At 42.3% G+C, this 22,628-nt stretch overlaps 1 protein-coding gene across 1 annotated transcript in view; it reads right to left on the bottom strand.

The window, feature by feature from the left end:
* Positions 1 to 5,780: 5,780 nt before the first annotated feature.
* adamts15a (ADAM metallopeptidase with thrombospondin type 1 motif, 15a) overlaps positions 5,781 to 22,628 on the bottom strand; it is a 32,131-nt gene continuing 15,283 nt past the window's right edge. The window contains exons 4-8 of the mRNA XM_029670073.2: positions 13,887 to 14,173; positions 13,286 to 13,463; positions 12,730 to 12,905; positions 9,218 to 9,393; positions 5,781 to 9,010 (exon numbers count right to left, since the gene is read on the bottom strand). Coding sequence (XP_029525933.1) covers positions 8,209 to 9,010; positions 9,218 to 9,393; positions 12,730 to 12,905; positions 13,286 to 13,463; positions 13,887 to 14,173 — 1,619 coding nt within the window. The 3' untranslated portion in view covers positions 5,781 to 8,208. The remainder of the gene's footprint in view (positions 9,011 to 9,217; positions 9,394 to 12,729; positions 12,906 to 13,285; positions 13,464 to 13,886; positions 14,174 to 22,628) is intronic.

The raw sequence follows: 22,628 nt of genomic DNA, 5'->3' as shown, positions 1-22,628 counted from the left end.
CCTTTGAAGAACTTCAGATGTTTTCAATGAGGAGACTCTCAGTTAGATAGCAAATGTTCAGTTTTTACAAAAAAATATTATTTGTGTCGACTAATCGCTCCGTTTTGTTCATCACGTTTGGGTAAGGAAAATATATATATATATATATATATATATAAGTCATTAAATCAGGGTCCATATAATTTGATTCAAAATAAAACATAATATCATTCTTTCGAATGAACATTAATAGGAACATTTAAAAAAAAGATCTACTACGAAATCTTCTGAAATAAGAACAGTCTCAAAATAAATGGTCAGGGAGTCTCTGGGTCACAAACAACAAATACACATTTGTGTATCAAAGCAAAATTACTTTCCCATTGTTCCTCAAATAGAGTGTATGAATACCATTTTGTAGCTCTGAGTCTCTACATTTATCCAATGTAAAAAACACAATTTCAAATGTTGCTACTTATGACCGATTTGACAAATACTAAACAACCCTAAGGAATGACTCTTGTTGGAGCTACAATGTCATCAAGATAGTGTTTTATTGGATATCCCACTTCTGACACCATGTATTGGTTAGAAGACACTATTATGTTATCCTTCATTAACATATTTACTCAGATAAAACCAAAAATGTTATACAGCATTATGGGTATTGAAGTATTTCATCCTACAAGTGTGGCCTGAGGGGACTTTTGGGGAACTTTTGGCCTGTGTTTACTGACAGTTGAAGAAACTCCATCTATTCCGTAACACAGAGTGTATTAACAACAGTCATTATGTTGAACAATCACTGAACCTTAGACACACAGAACCCCTTTGGGCCGAATTACTTCAAAAGTTATATGCACTGGAGAAGAGGGGTGAAATGTGTTGTTATGAGTAGTATAGCCTAGTCCCAGATCTGTTTGTGATGTCTTTCCAACTCCTATAGCCATTATCCAGACTCCTATAACCATTGGACCAGGCTACAGTAGACCCTTTCTCCAGGTCAGCAATATTGTTTCCAGATGTATCATATTCTATTCCCTGACTTTAGCACCCAGCAGACCTCCTCAGAGTTGAGATGTGCTGATGTGGGCCCTAAGGGCTCTTCTGATAAGCCCTTTAATTTAACATTCACCATATAGGCCTACCCTCGTTCAGTACCATATGATACTGGTACAAAGCACTTTTTATTCCACAGCGATTATCCTTTAAACTGTCTCCAGAGAGAGCAGTTTGTCTGATTCAGTGATTCCGTGTTCAACCACAAAAACAGGAATCTGTTGCTGATCAGACGGAACCCAGAGAGAGAGAAGAGAGAACTGAGTCATCTGCTGACTCTTCTCATTCTAATTAGCTCCAGAGTTCTAGAACGGTTAACATTTTTTTCTGTGGTCGTTGAAGAAACTAAAAATGATGGGGGAAAGAAAAGAAAGAAAAAAGCTTGGATTTATGGGTCAGTTGGTTTAAACAGGAAATAAGGTGATGAGGTCGGATTTTCCTCCTCCTGCAAAGACTTCCCCCTCTTCCCATTCTATTGGGCCCAATAGATCCCAGGTTTAGATTCCAGGGCCTGTATTCAAAAAGCATCTCAGAGTAGCAGTGCTGATCTAGGATCAGTTCTGATTTGAGATCGTAATGAATACGATTTTATGGACGCAGGGACCTAATCTTAGATTAGCACTCCTACTCTGAAGCAGAAGGTGGATGAGTTCATGATAAGAATGGCGCCGGAGAAGGCTGCGATTTACGGGCTCCTGACCAACGAGTGGGTAAGCCGCCTCTACCATCCACCCTATTAGCCAACGTACAATCACTGGATAATAAACTGCATGAGCTGCGATCAAGACTATCCTACCGAACTGTAATATCTTATGTTTCACCGAGTCATGGCTGAATGACGACATCGATATCATACAGCTGACTAGATTTTCAAATGGTTATGCTCACCTGAGGAAGAGTATCTCATGATAAGCTGTAGACCACACTATTTACCAAGAGATTTTCATCTATATTTTTCGTAGCTGTCTATTTACCACCACAAACCGGTGCTGGCACTAAGACCGCACTCAATGAGCTGTATGCGGCCGGGGACTTTAATGCAGGGAAACTTAAATCAGTTTTCCTAATTTCTACAAGCATGTCACATGTGCCACCAGAGGGAAAAAAACAAAATTAAGCTAAAACTACATTAAAACTATTTTTACAGGGCTGTTTAACTGGCAGACTAGAATATGTTCCGGGATTCTTCCGAAGGCATTGAGGAGTACACCACATCAGTCACTGGCTTCATCAATAATTGCATCGATGATGATGTCCCCACAGTGGGGTACATACCCCAACCAGAAACCATGGATTACAGGCAACATCCGCATCAAGCTGAAGGGTAGAGCAGCAGCCTTCAAGGAGCGGGACTCTAACCTGGACGCTTATAGGTTAATCCCACTATGCCCTTCGACGAACCATCAAACAGGCAAAGCGTCAACACAGGACTAAGATTGAATCCTACTACACCGGCAACGACGCTCGTCGGATGTGGCAGGGCATTGAAACTTTTAAGGACTAAAAAGGGAAGCACAGCCGCGAGCTGCCCAGTTACACAAGCCTACCAGATGAGCTAAATGACTTCTATGCGCGCGTCGAGGCAAGCAACAGTGAAGCATGCATGAGAGCACCAGCTGCTCTGGACGACTGTGTGATCAAGCTCTCCATGGTCGATGTGAGTAAGACTTTTAAACAGGTCAACATTCACAAGGCCGCAGGGCCAGACGGATTATCGGGACGTTTATTCCGAGTATGCGCTAACCAACTGGCAAGTGTCTTTACTGACATTTTCAATCTGTCACTGACCGAGTCTTTAATACCAACATGTTTCAAGCCGACCACCATAGTCCCTGTGCCCAAAAACCCCAAGGTAACCTGCATAAATGACCACCGACCCATTGCACTCAAGTCTGTAGCCATGAAGTGCTTTCAAAGGCTGGTCATGGCTCACAACACCATTATCCCAGAAACTCCTAATTTGCATACCGCCCTAACAGATCCACAGATGACGCGATCTCTATTGCACTCAACGCTGCCCGTTCCCAACTAGAAAAAAGGAACACCTATGTGAGAACCTATTCATTGACTATAGCTCAGCGTTCAACACCATAGTGCCCTCAAAGCTCATCACTAATGTAAGGACCCTGGGACTAAACACTTCCCTCTGCAACTGGATCCTGGCCTTCCTGATGGGCCACCCCCAGGTGGTAAGGCTAGTTAACAACACATCTGCCACGCTGATCTTCAACACAGGGGCCCCTCAGGGGTGCGTGCCCAGTCCACACCTGTACTCCCTGTTCACCCATGACTGCATGGCCAAGCATGACTCCAACACCATCATTAAGTTTGCAGACGACACAACAGTGGTAGGCCTGATCACCGACAGCCTATAGGGGGGAGGCCAGAGACCTGGCAGTGTGGTGCCAGGATAACAACCTCTCCCTCACTGTGATCAAGACAAAGGAGATGATCGTGGACTACAGGGTTGTAGTGGAGCAGGTTGAGAACTTCAAGTTCCTTGGTGTCCACATCACCAACAAACTATCATGGTCCAAACACTAAGTGAGTCGTGAAGAGGGCACGACAATGCCTAGTCCCCCTCGGGAGGCTAAAAAGATTTGGCATGGGTCCACATATAATCAAAAAGTTCTACAGTTGTACCATCGAGAGCATGGTTGCATCACCGCCTGGCATGGCAGCTGCTCGGCATCTGACCGCAAGGAACTACAGAGGGTAGTGCGTACGGCCCAGTACATGACTTGGGCCAAGTATCCTGCCATCCAGGACCTATATCCCAGGCGGTGTTAGAGGAAGGCCCTAAAAATTGCCAAAGACTCCAGCCACCCTAGTCATGGACTGTTCTTACTGCTACCGCACGGCATGTGGTACCGGAGCGCCATGTCTAGGTCCAAAAGGCTTCTTAACAGCTCTTACGCCCAAGCCATAATACTCCTGAACATCTAATCAAATGGCTACCCAGACCAGTCAAAAGTTTGGACAGACCTACTCATTCAAGGGTTTTTCTTTATTTATACTATTTTTCTACATCAGAACTATGAAATAACACATAGGGAATCATGTAGTATCCAGAAAAGTACCCTTGATAAAGAGCTCTGATGGAGTTGGGTCCCCCAAAAGAATGCCCCAGATTTATTGAGAAGATGTTGTTACTAAAGCATCTGTATCTCCCAAGATATGTCTCCCTGGAACAAGCGGTTCTTCAAACTGCTCAAAGTTTTTTTTCTCTTCTGTGAAATGCATGCTGCACTGCTCAGAATTTCTCTAGATACAGTTGAGAGTTATTTGGCTGTTCCAGAGGAGCCTTCAACCAAACTCCATCATCCTGGACTGAGGCTAAGAAGCCAAGAACAAAACAATTCCGTCAGGTTTTTCTATTCCCTTAGCTTTTTTTCTCTTTTTTTTTATTTCGATCTGCTTTTATGTAGGTCAGTTTAATCAAACTTTCTTCCTACTGACATAACAATACCTTCAGCTTGATGTAATAGTCCTCTCTGCAGCCTGGAACAATACCTCCCTCCTGGCTGACTGGCTGTACTAGCTAGCCTCTGACCCCTTTCTCTGTTTCTCTTTCTCTCTCTTTCTCTCAGTGAGAGCCGAGAGCCTGCCTATATATAACAGAGTAATAATGAAGTCAAACTGCCATACATGGCTTTGCTTTGGGAGGCTCCAGATGTAACATTTCCCTGCTTGCAATTTGGTTCCTTCCACACTCCCTTTCTCTTCCTCTCCCTCTCTGTTTGCCCTCTTTTTTGGATGATGATCCATATTTTTGACGTGCCCCACATTTCTTAAACAATGCCTGGAAAATGATATGCTATAAACATATGACTAACAGACACAACTACAAGAGAGAGAGAAAAAAAACCTTTGTATATTGTATACATATCCCACTGGGCACACCATGTCATTTCAAAGTGGATAATATTTGACAGCAAAGGTCAAATGGGAATACAATGTCAGATATTTTGTTTATTTATACAACAGATTCATGTGTTATCACGGTGCTTGGTCAGAACCAAATGACCTGGATTGGAGTTGAGATTACATTAAAAGTACATGGTGCAAGTGATCAATGCTGTTTGAGATTTTGCACAGATTATTACAACAATTGTGAAGATCTCCATAGACCTGCAACGACCTATGCATGCTATCTTGAACATGCACGCTTTATATGATTCATAAGAAGAAATGCATAGTTAGACAGTAGCCTCAATGTGGCTATGAATGTGTTCATCATTTTAAGGTTGAATGTTACATTAGTTTGAAAGAGATGTATCTTCTGCTTGGATAGTTCCATCTGTGCCACTGGCTGTAATTCCAGTTTGTCTACAAAAAAAATAATTTGTATGTTGAATTCATGTCTCCATCTCAACCAAAAATCGAAGTTAAATAATATGACTAAATCAAATCAAACTTTAAATGCACTTTAAATAAAGTGCAAAAAATATTTAGTCCCATTCTTTAACTAGTATTTTTGGTTGAGATGGATTTGTGTATGTTTACCATGATGACATAATCCTGTGGTTTAAATTTTACCCCCAAAACAACAGTTTACATTGAAGACTTTTTCAAATCTAATGTATTTTTCACATAGATTCCATGTCACAAAACATTGACAAATTACATTGAGTCAACCAGTTTGTACCCAGTGGTGGCTTTTTCATTTATCGTTGGCAACAAGCCTGAGGACGACTGTGAGAACCAAATATATTTTGAAGATGGGAAAAGGGGGAGTGAACAGATGTGTAAATGTTTTTATTTGGAATAAATATCTTGATGTCAAATACAATAAAAAAAATTGCCAGCGTAGACAAACCCTCCCCCAAAAAACATGAAAAAGTATTTACAATACTTATTTTGCGCAAAGCGGAATGGATGTATACATAGTATACAAAGACAGCCCATGCAAGGACATGACATTGCACTCTTTTGCTGTACAAAGTGCAAAAGATAAATGACAAATAAAATATTCCAAGTAATACAGGAACCATCGTGTAGATGGACAATGTGGTCCCTCTGAAGAACCAAAACAAGAAGCATATAATGGATTACAGGGGGTTTCATTAACTGTGTACAAAGAACAGCTTGCCTCTCGCCTTAGGGCTCCGGCTGTGGACAGGATGGAACAGAGAGCTCCAACAGAACACACATTCTGTCACAGTCTCAGAAAGATTAGTAGGACATTTTTCTATACCACTTTGATGATTTCATTTCAATGATAATAACTTGGCTATGGCAACTAAGCCAAACACGTTGACAGGATTTCAGAAGCTGCACCGCTGGCTCAACAATTGGAATGATAGGGGCAACAATGAACACACAATCAAACCCAGTGATAAAGATGCTTACATGCTTGCTATGTCCTAGTACAAGTTCAAATACTGCATCTATACTAACACACTACTTGGAAGAATGCATGCCCGACACCCACTGCTTAATTCCGTGTGGTGTGCCAGTGCAGATATTGGAACACACTGTCTGTCCATGTGCATGTGTGGAGGGGATGGTGGGGAAAGGGAGAATGAAAGGGAGAAGGTATCTGCAAGTTAGCATTTCGTTGGACGGTGTACACGGAGTGTACAAAACATCATGAACACCTGCTCTTTCCATGACATAGACTGGCCAGGTGAATCTAGGTGAAAGCTATGATCCCTTATTGATTTCACTTGTTAAATCCACTTCAATCCGTGTAGAGGGAGGGAGAATCAAACAGGCTGAGTCAACATCGGTCTCTGCTAAACTGAGCTGAACAACGTGGTAACGGCCGGTGAAGTCAGGGGCTGGGGCGCAGCCTAACTTAGTGTGGCGCTGGGCACAGCCTAACGTAGAGGATGATGACATCGCTGAAAGCTCTCTCTCTCTCTCGCTAACACACTGGTGTGGTGGTGACAGAGTGCAGACTACTACAGAGGCGTCGGTAGCGAGTTTCCTTTTTCCTGTCCCAGTTCGCTTCTAGGGACTGACTACACTACTGTATGGGGCTTTTTCTAAAGCAGCCAATAGGACGATTTTTGCATCTATTTCTGTAACAGTTTCCATTACTCAAGTTCTGCTGTCTGTCAAAGTTCTGTAAAAAGTTCATGTCTTATGCCGCATCCAAGGATAGGTTTATTTCTGCTCTTCTGTATTGTTTGCAAGAGGAACACAAGGGAAACAGATATGATATCCCCATTGCACTACCCCTTTTTGTCATTGCTAAAAAAACGTGTAGGCATATTTTCATGTCGTGGAGGAGCAGAACACCATAGGAAAACAATTATTTTCATGGATCACGGAACAGACATCCTATCATCACATTCTATGCTTACCAAATTAATTCCTAATAAGAACATGTTAATTCTAGAACCAGGTGTGGAATAATTACCATGATACTGTATGAACCAGGTGTGGAATAATTACCATGATACTGTATCTACTGGTAATATCCGGTGCAATAATACTCAGTACAATACTCTGTATAGTACAACCATTTCTCCTGATTCTTATTCTACCTCTGGACGTAAAGGGGATACAATTTTTTGCAGTATAAAGTATTCTCATGCAGTACAAGGGCATTATGATCTTGGTCCAGTTAGCAGATGGTTTTTCCATACTGTATGTTTTCTTTATATTTTCCCACAATGTCTGGCTTCAGGATAAGTAGGTGAGAAAGCTGTGTGGACAGTTGGCTCGCGAGCAACTTAGAGTTCTGCTAAGTCCCACAGAACCTGAACTTTACAACACCAGAGAGGGACAAGATGGTGCATTGGTTCCAGATTCATCAGGTCAACTGGATGGATTGCTGGCATATGGACATTCTAGAATACAATCTAGAATACATTGGGATTGTAACAAAAAATACAAACAACACCAACTGTTTCTGTAATATTGGCTCTTCAAAAGTGTTACCGGTAACCAACTAACCAATGACCTAAAGATTACAGCACAGTTCCCTCTCAGTCTCTCTGTCTTTCCAACAACATTGGGTCCTTCATTCTTCACATTTGTCCCATTTTGCAGGCAGATGCCAGATACACCAGAAACAAAGTTCAGGATCATTATTGGGATTGTTTATTCTTGTTGGTTTTGTCTTTTCTTTGTCAAATGCATTTTTGAAAAACACACCAGTCCATTGAGGAGGGATAGTACTGTAGACTAGGAGGCAACAAAAGGAGGGTTCATGGTGTGTTAACAGGGCTTTAGGTGACAGAAGTCCAGTTCCTGTGGCTTGCGTTTCCCCGCACTGCAGTGGTCCCGGGGCAGCTGCAACCCCGTCTGCGTGGTACAGCGCAGCGGCCGCCTCTTGAAGCCTTTCCCGCAACTCCTGGAGCAGGGCGACCACTCCCCAATCTCCCACACCGGACAAGGGTCCCCACACACCCTGGTAGCCGAGGGCCTCACGATGGAGTCACAGTCCAGCCCTGGCTCTCCGTCCTGCCCCAGGCACTGCACCAGCCTCCCTTGCACCCCTCTCCCACACGTCACCGAACACTTGTCCCACATGGCCGCGGACCACTTACCTGGAATGGGTCCCTCAATACTGTATGAGGACTTCTTCAGGAGATCCCCTCCTTCTCCTCCCTTCTGCCCCCCGCCCACGTCCTCCGCTAGAACACTGTTATGTGACCTCGCCCGTTCCTCTTTCTTCTTGTCCTTGCTCTCGCGGGCCAGGTAGAAGGAGTAGCGGATGCGGGGAGGGGTCATTTGACCGACAGACAGGACCTCCACAGTGAGGGCCTCGCGGAGCGGCTTCACAGCCAGCAAGGTCTCTGCCAGGCCGGCCGTACCGCTGTACCTCAGCAGGCTACCCTTCACAATGATGTCCCTCTCGACGGCAGAAACCACGTAGTTCCCGTTAAGCAGGTACTGGCCCTGGCTGTTCTTCACCGCCAGGTAGTTGTCATCACTCACCAGGCCCTTGTAGCCGCGCTGCCGTACGTCTATGTTGGATGCCCCCACCGGAAGCATAACCACAAAGTTGTAACCGTGTCTTTGGGGGAAAATAGAATACATTCATAAATCAGTAAAACCACTGTTATTAAACAGTTACAGTAATGTTAACAAAACCATTCCTTTTACATGGAATTCATCCAATCCATTCCTGTTATAGGAATTTGTGTCACTTGTAAACAATGACGACTTCCATGCATTACAAGATGCACCTATGAGAAATTGCATAAATGGTCCGAGAACTCACATGGGTTTGGTGAAGAGTCCTGACACCTTCTTGCAGCTCTTGTTGTCACCTCCACAGGTGCCACACTTGTCAAACTTCTTGTTGGAGCCCAGCTTGCCGTCACAACCAGCCTTGATACACTTCCCCTGGACACACACTGCTGAGGAGTCTGGAGAACATGGAGTCCCATCCACCACCTGGGATACAGAGATAGATATATTTTATTACTCAACAAATGTTATGCAACATCAATAGCGGCAGGTAGCCTAGTGGTTTGAGTGTTGGACTTGTAACCGAAAGGTTGCAAATTCAAATCCCTGAGCTGACAAGGTAAAAATCTGTCGTTCTGCCCCAGTTAACCCACTTAACTGAATTGCTTAGTTAAATTAAGGTAAAATAATAAATAAATCAAATTAAGTTCTGGGCTCTGAGATTAGTGTACATAACATACACAAACTATACATGCAAAATACCACACCTGAGGGGTATTTGAACAAAGCATGTTTGAGGAGTTAGCGAGGTAACTTCGGTCAACTCAGGATAACTGGTCATACGAAAGTGGAAAACCTTTTAGCCAGGTAAATTTCTATGCCCACGAATTCTTCAGAACTAACCTGCACCGGGCAGGCTAACTCCCGGAAAACGTACCCTGAGTGAAATGACTGAGCCGCGAGTTGAGGACCAAATGCAATCAGATTCTGTCCCTGTTGCAAAGATTGCGTCATTATCCCCTTCATTTGAGGAAGACGACTGATTAAATACTGCATTATTCAATTGTTTTTTTGCGTGTAAAAAAACAGTAATGTTAAAATATCACATTGCACATTTAGTAAGAACACAATTAATTTAAAACTTCACGCAACGTAACCCTTTTGTATCACTTAATAAAGAAATAAAAAATATCGATAGGAGTGGGGGAAATTTTGGGGTGTGTTGATAAATAAGCACACCAAAGCACACAAAAGACGGCATTAACAATAAGTAATAAAAAATAAAAAGTCTATTTCACACCATCAAAAAAATCATTTTGATTTTGGCACAAATGAAAATGTGGCACTGACTCGCACATGGATTGATATATCAGCATTGTCTCAATGAAGAGTTTGTTGTTCGACTTACCAAGTGCAACATGCACGTGCAGTTAAACGCCTGCTAGAGTTAGCGGCAGGCGGACGAGCAATATCCACTGTCATAGTATGGATGAAGCCTGAGCTGGAAAGCGAAGCTAACTGAAGCTGGTTAGCTTTAGAAAACCCTAAGTAGATGTAGCTTGTTTTGTGGGATACCCTTCTGTTCTGTCCTACTGTGATCATTTTAGCCACGCTTAGACTGAGCAAAATATGTAGTTTTACATACAGCCTTATAGTTGGTTCTCACACCCTGAACATGACCCTACTAACGCATGATCAGCCTGTCTGGAGTGGAAGCAGTCGACCAGGTCAGTATGCTCAACAGTCTGTGTCGGCAGAGTCGGGACCATGGTGAAATATGGAGCTGATAACTCAACATGGTGTCTGTGAGTACTGCCTCAACTGAACTCAACTGCCTTTTTCCCATGACCCGGTCAAAACTGGGACCCAATTGAAGTCCCAATTTTTTAACCCTCCTGGTGTGTTCCGATTTGAATTGGACCGATTTACAAGTATTCTCTCTGACAAATATAGTTAATTTAATCTTGTTGTCATAAGGTTCCATGACTTTGTCCACACAGGGCATCTGAACACACAAAATACATTTAGATGATTTTCATAACATTTTGGGTGTTTTATTTAACTTTTGTACACCTGTGGTGTTCCTAGTCAAAAATGACCGATCATTATAAATTAATGGGTGAGACTACAATTACTGTATAAAATTGAGTGGCAACCCCAACGGGAACCTTTCCCCAATAGAATCTTTCTGCCACGGGAACCACACCTGTTGGCATTCTCACAAACATTCACAACATTGTTTCAATAATATATAGAACTTTTCTCGCAGCTCTGGTATATGAAACCTTTTTGAGGCCTTGCTCACAACTCATTCTGTGGCAGCACAATGACATTCAATGACCAAACGATATACTGTATGTGAGGCTCTTGATCATATATTTGATCATGACACTGGTGAGGAGGAGAGAGGCCTTGTTAAATTTTGACACAAAGTAGTCTGTGATAAATAGCACAATATGTTTCATCTGAGTACTTGTTAGAGTCAAAATAATCCATACATTATGCTTTTTTTTACTCAAAAACGAGTTGTGTGAGCTCAGGTCAATGAGGCCTACAGGCCTTGTAATGTTCACAAGAACTTAAGTTGATAAAAAGATCTAACACAACATTAGGTGATAACATTAGCTATAATGGGGTGGTCATTTTGGACTGGGAACACAGAATTAATTAACATGAAACGAACACAACAGTGGGGTTAAATAAACACTTGTTCTCAGAAACTCTGTTCCAGTATTGACCAGTAAGAGCTCTTACCCCTTCATGTCTCTCTGCATATCTGCCCCTGCTCTGAAAGCCTGATAGTGTGACGGCAATGTGAAGTGGAGTGTGGAACCCGCAACTCCATGCCGTGACTGAGGCTCCTGCTCTGTCTCAGTCCACACCACTCTATCTGAACAAGATAAGCCTTGTCTCCATGCCCTCTTTCTCTCTCTACATTCCCTCCTCATTCCATTCTTCTTAGACGCTGCTCTCTTAGGTCAGTGCATCTGCATGTACGTGTGTGTGTGTGGGGGGGGGGGCTTTAGTAATTCTGGACAAAAACATATCTGGATGGTCTGGACATGTGTAGGAGAGGTCTTCACGGATATACCCTAACCCGATTACCCGAGATCCGACACGATATTCGAACAGGTCAGATATTCTGTAGTTGACCCTTGGATCCTGAGTTGGATCACGCTCGGTCGCCAGGGATTTCGGATCTGTCTGACAATATGTGAAATACCGACCAGATCCAAAACTGTATTTGAAGAAGAAAATATCCTGATGAAAATAAATATTCCCCATGAATCACGTTTGCTACACATGGCAGTTATCAAAAGCATGAATCTCTATCCTCTGCCTGTCTGCCTATTTCTCTGACTGGCTTGATCTCTCGCTGAAGCGGACATGCTATATTGTTTCAACTGGGCCCTCCCAAGGGGGAAGTGTTCAGGTAGCATATTCCATGATGTTTCCACTGTTGCTATTTCATACCAAGGCGTAGTGTTTACTTACGCCTATCGAGAAGGAGTGTTGGAAAGATCTTTCAAACCCAGTGAGGAACTACTGCTTACATTTACACACAGACCAGATACTTTTATGCGTGCTCAAGCTACAAATGACCTGGTCCTGTCAGTGTCGGTGGAAATTTAATGGATCCGATTCCATTCGGATCGCAATTTCGGTATCCGAGAAGACCTCTGATGTGTAGTGCTTAACAATGCTGCTTCTAGCACACGTACCATTTCTTCATGGTTTCAAATGTACCTGTTGCTAACCTTAGGTTTGAGGGTATAGAATAGAATAGAATAAAATAGAATAGGAAGGTGGCTGCCAACTAACCTTGGGTGCAAGGACGTAGAAGTATCCGGTACCGTTGGCCCTGCAAATGAGCTTGCACTTGTCCTTGGGGGAGACCCCGGAGTACTTGGGGACCCAGACCACCGAGGGAGTAAGCCGGTTGGTGTTGAGGCTGAACCCGTTAAACGCCTCACACTGCTCCTCGCGGTAGCTTTTACCTAAGACAGGGAGAGAGAGGTCAGATGTTAGAGGTGAGGACCAACCATACAGTCATGTTGATTTAATGTGTACTGTCCCAGTAAAACAAAATGTAACAAAGTAAAAGTAATAGAGTAAAGTAGTTATAGGTTTTGAGAGGCCAGGTCGCAATTGTAAATGAGAACTTGTTCTCAACTTGCCTACCTGGTTAAATAAAGGTGAAAAAATTATAAAAAATAAAATAAAAAAATGACCTGGCAGGGATCACCTCTCTTGGAGCAAGGTACAACATGTTGCCATGGTCCGGAAGAAGTGGAGTGAGCTCATTGACCTTACAAAATGTCCCAAAGGGAATAGAGAGGATTAAGTAATTAAATATAGGTCTTGGGCCGACTCTTACCTGTGTCAGAGCAGGGGTTCAGGCTACAGGAGCGGTACTTGACCCGGATCCCTTGGCAGTATTTGCCCCCGTTGGAGGGCACTGGGTTGTTACACTCCCTCTTGGCCAGTTGGACACCCCCGCCACACGTACGGGAGCAGGAGCCAAACGAACCCCACCTCCCCCACCGCCCGTCCACCTGGGGTGAGGTTATAACATTTTATTATACGGCTATAACAGTTATTAAAGTGTTATTACATGGTTCTTATAAGCGATATGACAACATGGCCTATGTCAGTGGCCAATGCTCCAGCATGAGTAAAATACCTAAATAAGTATGTTTGACAACATGGGGCTTGCGTCATTCACACCACAGTGGAAGGGCATTCACATCTCTACTGACATGACATATCTCACACTGGTGTGAGAATTGCTTGAAAGCTTGAAGTGTTTGAAGTGTGTTGACGAGTGTTGGACGAGCGTGTGTGTGTGTGTGTGTGTGTGTGTGTGTGTGTGTGTGTGTGTGTGTGTGTGTGTGTGTGTGTGTGTGTGTGTGTGTGTGTGTGTGTGTGTGCCTGCCCACCTGCATGTGCATGCACATGTGCATATCTCACAGCCTTACCTTAGTCTTGTGTATATCCATCTTATCCATGCAGACGCCCCTCATACACAACTTTCCATCCCCACAGGCGGTGCCATCAGCCCAGGGGAAGTGACGTGTCTGACACACCAGCTGGCCCCGGGACTTCCCTGTACACCAGAGCCGACCACAGGGCGGCTGCATGAAGGGACAGGGCTTGGAGCCATCTCCGAAGGCCAGTTCACACTGCCGGTCCAGGCTGTAGGAGGATCCAGGGAGGACTTCAGGCAGGGCCAGAGGCTTCAGGGGCTGATCCAGCAGACACTCACCTAGTGAACAGAGAGAGAGAAATACAGGCCATGAGTTACACAGCTACACCAACAGAGGTGTTTTACTCCAACTCTTAGTAAGGCTGAGTTAACTGTATTTCAAGTGCCTTCAATTCAAGTGTTTAACTGCTCTGTCTTTTTGCATCCTTTCTCTTTTTTTATTTTGTTTTTCAAATGTTTGTGTGAGTGGGTACGTGTGTATCTCTGTGTGTGTGCACGTGTGTGCAGATTAAACAAGTGCACAGCCTCTCAGCCAGTCACCCAGTCGTGACCCTGTGACGTCAACCCCTTTGAAGACGGCGCTTCAGAAACTGCTGATGGTTCATTACACTTAGCTGTTAAAGACCAAACACACACACACACACACACAGGAGGTGGTACGTCTACCTCCTAAAACATACACACACAATTTCTTGACTCAGCCAAGTCTAGTTTAACCCATTAGTGTGCTGTTCCATAGACGTCTGCCTAGTGTCTGCCTAATGTCTGCCTCTGCCCTGCTGAGTAGAGTAACGATCACACACACACACAAGCACACAGACATGCACACACACACATGTGAACACAGACATGTACAGAGACACATGACCACACACACACACACACACACACACAAACAGATATATGCAAATTCATTGACCTAAGGCTAGGGTTGCAAAGGGTCGGAATCTTTCTGGTGAAATAGTAGCTTACAGCAAAGTGTGTTTAAATGATTTCTAACTTGTTAACAATTTCTGCTAGTTAGTTTTTGCTACCATGTGGGTTTTAGCTTGCGAACTGAGGAGTGTGTTAATTCACCTGTTTCCATACATTCCATTCATTTTAAAACATGTATCTTACAAAGCAGTTGTTTAATCTAACTGCTGAACTATTTATCTATACATGGAATTGTATTATTATTTTTTTTTTTTATCTTTACAGGAAAATCCACAGGCACTATCTGATTGATGTGTGGAGATATTTCACTGCAGCTAATGTAGAAGGAAAAGCTGTGTACATTTGCAAATACTGTGCCAAATCATATGTGAAGAATGCAACAAAGATGCAGAATCATCTGGTGAAGTGCATAAAGTTCCCTCAGCGCTCACAACAAGCAACCTCTGACAAAAGTCCCTCTACTTATATTTGAGGGGGAAATGATGAATCAGACACCTTATCGATAGCAACAGCTCATGGTCCTCCTGGAATCAGATATTTTTTTGACTCAATGGAGGAATGTAGTCAGAGAAATGCTGATGAATGTCTTGCTCGAGATGTGTATGCAACTGGTTCACCTCTGATACTCACAGGCAATGTGTATTGGAAGAGATTTCTGAATGTTCTTCGCCCAGCATACACCCCTCCAACCACACATGCTTTATCCACTCATTTGCTGACTTCAACAGAGTTCAAGTGAAGGTCAAGCAAATCATAGAGAAAGCAAACTGTATTGCATTCATCTCTGATAGGTGGTTGAATGTTCGTGGGCAAGGAATAATTAACTACATAATCTCCACCCCTCAACCATTATTCTACAAGAGCACAGACACAAGGTACAACAGACACACCGGTCTCTACATAGCAGATGAGCTGAAGGCAGTCATCAATGACCTTGGACCACAGAAGGTATTTGCACAGGTGACAGACAATGCTGCGAACATGAAGGCTGCTTGGTCTAAAGAGGAGGAGTCCTACCCTCACATCATACCCATTGGCTGTGCTGCTCATGTATTGAATCTGCTCCTCAAGGACATCATGGCACTGAAAACAATGGATACACTCTACAAGAGAACCAAGGAAATAATTAGGTATGTGAAGGGTCATCAATTAGAGCAGCAATCAACCTCACTAAGCAAAGTGAGAAGAATAAGAGCACCACATTGAAGCTTCCCAGCAACACCCATTGGGGTGGTGTTGTCATCATGTTTGACAGTCTCCTGGAGGGGAAAGAGTCTCTCCAAGAAATGGCCATATCACAGTCTGCCGATATGGACAGCCCCATCAAGAGGATCCTCCTGGATGATATATTTTGGGAGAGAGTGGTAAGCAGCCTGAAACTCCTGAAACCTATAGCAGTAGCCATTGCACGGATTGAGGGAGACAATGCCATCCTGTCTGATGTTCAGACTCTACTTGCAGATGTAAGAGAAGAAATCCATACTGCCCTGCCCACTTCACTGTTGCTCCAAGCAGAGGACACTGCTGTTCTGAAATACATCAAAAAGCGTGACGACTTCTGCCTGAAGCCCATACACGCCACAGCGTACATGTTGGACCCCAAGTATACTGGCTAAAGCATCCTATCTGGTGCAGAGATCAACAAGGCCTATGGTGTCATCACTACCGTGTCTCGCCACCTTTGCCTGGATAAGGGCAAGGTTCTTGGCAGTCTGGCGAAGTACACTTCCAAACAAGGGCTTTGGGATGGAGATGCAATATGGCAGTCGTGCCAACATATCTCATCAGCCACCTGGTGGAAGGGACTTTATGGATCTGAGGCTCTTTCCCCTGTGGCCTCCATCATCCTCCAAATCCCACCAACATCAGTCGCCTCAGAGCACAACTGGTTCTTGTTTGGGAACACACACACCAAAGCACGCAACAGGCTGACCAACACAAGGGTTGAACAATTGGTGGCCATCCAGGCAAATTTGAGGCTTTTTGAGCCTGACAATGAGCCATCCTCAACAAAGTTGGAAAGTGACAGTGAAGATGAGGCCTCAGAGTCTGATGTTCAAGAGGTGGACATTGAGGAGGTCCAGGGAGAAGACATGGGAAGTCTGAGAGGAAAACAACCAAGGTTTTTGTTTCTAAACTATCATTTTACAGATGTATGTTGAAAACATTTTTGGGAGATGCGATGGATCATTGGGGATCATTCAATATTCCTTTTCTTTTATTGTTCAGTGAAATCATCCCACGTGTGAAGAGTCAACTAATTTAATTAAAGTCCAATTCGTAACTAAATCGTTTTTTTATTTAAAAAAATATATATATTTCACCTTTATTTAACCAGGTAGGCAAGTTGAGAACAAGTTCTCATTTACAATTGCGACCTGGCCAAGATAAAGCAAAGCAGTTCGACAGATACAACGACACAGAGTTACACATGGAGTAAAACAAACATACAGTCAATAATACAGTATAAACAAGTCTATATACAATGTGAGCAAATGAGGTGAGAAGGGAGGTAAAGGCAAAAAAGGCCATGGTGGCAAAGTAAATACAATATAGCAAGTAAAACACTGGAATGGAAGTTTTGCAATGGAAGAATGTGCATGTTCTATTGCTCTAATGTTGTTCTAATGTTCTATTGGAAGCATTTCTCATTTACAATTATGTCAACTTATGATAAGGTAAAAGGTTTATGTTTCTGTCAACATGTGATATAGTAAATATATCCAATACAAAAAAAATCTAAATTTAAATGGTATTAATATTAATGTGCATATATTTCCATTAATTCCCACGGAATCTTTCCACCTCTGAATATTCCCCAAAATGTGCAACCCTACCTAAGACAGCACACCTGAGTGACAAAAGCCCTGCAGAGTGGAGTTACGATAAGAAGAAGAAGCACAGAGCAGAGGGCCTAGCTGTTTCCAGGAAAAGTCTAATAATAATTCAGGTTTGACAGGCCTGTGTTACACAACATCAAAAGGCCAGACTGAATTGGAAGCGTCGGACGGTCTGTGACTTAGCACTCAGTGAGACTCTCCTAACTTCTCAATACACTCAAATCTAATTTTATTTGTCACATGCTTCGTAAACAAAAGGGGCATACTAACAGTGAAAGGCTTACTTATAGGACCTTTCTTGATAATTCCTGCAATACAGCCTGTTCAGAACTTTGGTGAAGGTTTAAACCAGTTTGCAAGTGTTTTATTTCATTCTCTTCAGCCATTTTCTTTGGCCAAATGAAGTTCCAAATGCAATGTTGTGTTTGCTGTGATATTTTCCCTTTAGCAATAACTTGACTTATGATATTACATTACCTTAAGTTTAGAAACGGTTTTGACAGTTTGGTGTGGTGTGATATGAAGGCAGTGTGCACTGTCTATGACAGTAGAACTTGAGGAAGAACATTTCAGGCCTACCAAAGATTCTCCTATAATCTAACATATAATGCTTATCTTTATTACAAAATATTAGTATAAAACATTTACGAATTAGCCTCCTATGTCTAGATCTGTATAGCAGACGCAGTAGCCTATCTGACAAGGATAAATAAATGCATGTCGGTGTCATACCATGCCACTGGCATATCTGTATCTCTCTCTCTGGGGCTAGGCCTAAGCATCTCTTCCTTTTACATTTTATTTTAAAATATGAATATCATAGAGTGGATGCATAAGTCTATAGGCCTATATGCATTCAATTCTCTGATGCATTTAGTGCTCAAATCTAACAGCTGAACCGTTAGGTGGACAATAATTATTTTAGGAAAGTAAAACTCAAAAAAAACATATGCTATAGTTTTGCATATGCTACACATCGAAAATCAAAACATATAGAATAGTGTTTTGTAATTTGTTGTAGGCTGTTTTTAAGGACATGTAAATCATTTGGTGTCATGGCTGGCTGAAGGACTGGACCAAGGTGCAGCATGGTAAGCGTACATTTTCTCTTTATTAAAAATGACGCCGACAAAACAAAGAACAAAACAAAACCGTGAAGCTTTGGGCTATGTGCCCTGAACAAAGTCAAAGTTAACTTCCCACAAAACAGGTGGGGGATAAGGGTACCTAAGTATGGTTCTCAATCAGAGGCAATGATAGACAGCTGTCCCTGATTGAGAACCATACCAGGCCAATACATACACAGTGCCTTGCGAAAGTATTCGGCCCCCTTGAACTTTGCGACCTTTTGCCACATTTCAGGCTTCAAACATAAAGATATAAAACTGTATTTTTTTGTGAAGAATCAACAACAAGTGGGACACAATCATGAAGTGGAATGACATTTATTGGATATTTCAAACTTTTTTAACAAATCAAAAACTGAAAAATTGGGCGTGCAAAATTATTCAGCCCCCTTAAGTTAATACTTTGTAGCGCCACCTTTTGCTGTGATTACAGCTGTAAGTCGCTTGGAGTATGTCTCTATCAGTTTTGCACATCGAGAGACTGACATTTTTTCCCATTCCTCCTTGCAAAACAGCTCGAGCTCAGTGAGGTTGGATGGAGAGCATTTGTGAACAGCAGTTTTCAGTTCTTTCCACAGATTCTCGATTGGATTCAGGTCTGGACTTTGACTTGGCCATTCTAACACCTGGATATGTTTATTTTTGAACCATTCCATTGTAGATTTTGCTTTATGTTTTGGATCATTGTCTTGATGGAAGACAAATCTCCGTCCCAGTCTCAGGTCTTTTGCAGACTCCATCAGGTTTTCTTCCAGAATGGTCCTGTATTTGGCTCCATCCATCTTCCCATCAATTTTAACCATCTTCCCTGTCCCTGCTGAAGAAAAGCAGGCCCAAACCATGATGCTGCCACCACCATGTTTGACAGTGGGGATGGTGTGTTCAGGGTGATGAGCTGTGTTGCTTTTACGCCAAACATAACGTTTTGCATTGTTGCCAAAAAGTTCAATTTTGGTTTCATCTGACCAGAGCACCTTCATCCACATGTTTGGTGTGTCTCCCAGGTGGCTTGTGGCAAACTTTAAACGACACTTTTTATGGATATCTTTAAGAAATGGCTTTCTTCTTGCCACTCTTCCATAAAGGCCAGATTTGTGCAATATACGACTGATTGTTGTCCTATGGACAGAGTCTCCCACCTCAGCTGTAGATCTCTGCAGTTCATCCAGAGTGATCATGGGCCTCTTGGCTGCATCTCTGATCAGTCTTCTCCTTGTATGAGCTGAAAGTTTAGAGGGACGGCCAGGTCTTGGTAGATTTGCAGTGGTCTGATACTCCTTCCATTTCAATATTATCGCTTGCACAGTGCTCCTTGGGATGTTTAAAGCTTGGGAAATCTTTTTGTATCCAAATCCGGCTTTAAACTTCTTCACAACAGTATCTCGGACCTGCCTGGTGTGTTCCTTGTTCTTCATGATGCTCTCTGCGCTTTTAACGGACCTCTGAGACTATCACAGTGCAGGTGCATTTATACGGAGACTTGATTACACACAGGTGGATTGTATTTATCATCATTAGTCATTTAGGTCAACATTGGATCATTCAGAGATCCTCACTGAACTTCTGGAGAGAGTTTGCTGCACTGAAAGTAAAGGGGCTGAATAATTTTGCACGCCCAATTTTTCAGTTTTTGATTTGTTAAAAAAAGTTTGAAATATCCAATAAATGTCGTTCCACTTCATGATTGTGTCCCACTTGTTGTTGATTCTTCATAAAAAAAATACAGTTTTATATCTTTATGTTTGAAGCCTGAAATGTGGCAAAAGGTCGCAAAGTTCAAGGGGGCCGAATACTTTCGCAAGGCACTGTAGAAATACAAAACATAGAAAAAAGGACATAGAATGCCCACCCTAGTCACACCCTGACCTAACCAAAATAGAGAATAAAAAGTCTCTCTATGGCCAGGGCGTGACATTTGGCCAATAGCCCTAGGTTTTTGATGCCGCTGGCTGCGTATGTGGATGCCCTAATGGGTTACTCCCCAATGCACATAGATGACCAATACATTTTTAAATGTCCGATCAATGAAAATCGTCACTTGTCCAGCGCAGAGTTTCTGTTAGAAGGTAATAGCCGGCTTTTGGACGATAAAAACAATAGAAAAGGTGATAAATAAAATTAGCACTGGCCAATTGTATGGGAGAAGAAGAAAAAATCACATTGCAAAATAATCCTTTTTAGCCTATTCATTGATGGAAAAACCAGTCAATACATCTGACCGGTCATGCTTATCGGTCTATGGGTTAATTTGCATAATTTTGTGGAATAAAATTGGCACACACAGTGGTTCCTCCATTAAAAGTTGTGTCATATTGCAGCATACCTTGCTGCAGCATTCTATGGCACGTTATTTAATTGTCAGCCATTTTTATGTTAATGCAAGTTAGTGCTAGTTTGACCACCAGAAGGAAACTTCGAGAACCATTTGATAGTCTCCCATATTGGCATTACTAGAGAATGCAAAACCTTTTTTGTAATAACATAGTACATTATGGTGTTTCAAATTCCGAGGAAAATAAAAAAACGAAACCCTCAGGGTTTCCTTTAGGATGGAATGGAAAATATTGCACTGTACAACGTGACGGTCGGGAGTAGGCTACAGCATAACAAGATTGGAGGATTCTAAATTAATATCTAAGGGGCATAACATTTCCACACCCTAATTGTAGTGTGACCAATACTCATTTCGCCTATGAGCCTACAGTATATCTAAAAATATTTTTCTTAAGAATATCATGGAATATAATTGAACATTTTCGTTTCTCCATGCTTGTAGCAGCGAGAAACGGTGCTGAAATAGACATCCACAGCGGGAAGGCTATATATATATATTTTTTTAACAACAGTGAGAGATTGTAATCTGAATAAAGGACAAAATATATAGCACTGCTAATGGCCATAATGATGATGTATAATGTGACCATGTGCGTTTGAAAGAGTATTTTCCAGTAAGCAACAATTTGTTTGCCTTCATTAGACAAATTTGTTCCAATATTTCTGTAATTCAGTTATTTATTCTCATAGTAATTCGTTATGGATCCAAAGCTAAATCAACATCTGCATTTTGAAAGAGTATTTTTATCATTATTTTATTAATGAAAGCATAAATATGCTGATGAGGAAATACAGTACTGTAAAGTATATGCTTTTACATTTTGATAATAAAGCATTTAAAGCATTTTGAAGATATAAGCCACCTGCATTTGTTTATTAGGCCAATGTGCAGTCTGACAAGTAAGCATAGCCTACAATGAACATGGGAAAGTGCCTAATTTCTTACATAAGGGATAGCAGGCCATGTCCAGACTTTCTCGGTGACCTCAAGTACCTTCAATGATGGCTGTACTAGAGAATGCAGGCACAGGGAGACTGGGGTTCAATTCTCCGACGGGGAGGAAGGAGTAGGCTGTCCTTGTAAATAAGAATTTGTTCTTAACTGATTCCATATGTGTTATTTCATAGTTGTTATTCTACAATGTAGAAAATAGTCAAAATAAAGGAACATCCTGGAATGATTAGGCGTGTCAAATTTGGATTGTTACTTGCTTAATTAATTAGATTAATATTATGGTGTTTCTATTCCAAGAAAAAAACAAAAAACCCTCTGGGTTTCCGTTAGGAAGGAATAGAGAATATGGCGCTGTACAACGTGACGGTCGGCAGTACAGTACTTGGCTATTTAGCTAAAGAATCCCCATGTCATGTAGACAGGGCACGCGGGAGACCGGGGTTCAATTCCCCGACGGGGAGGAAGGAATAGGCTGTTCTTGTAAATAAGAATTTGTTCTTACTTGACTTGCCTAGTTAAATAAAGGTTACACTAAGAGCATA

Source organism: Oncorhynchus nerka, linkage group LG10, assembly GCF_034236695.1.
Source record: "Oncorhynchus nerka isolate Pitt River linkage group LG10, Oner_Uvic_2.0, whole genome shotgun sequence".
Lineage (NCBI taxonomy): Eukaryota > Metazoa > Chordata > Actinopteri > Salmoniformes > Salmonidae > Oncorhynchus > Oncorhynchus nerka.
This window is presented reverse-complemented; position numbering and strand designations above follow the sequence as displayed.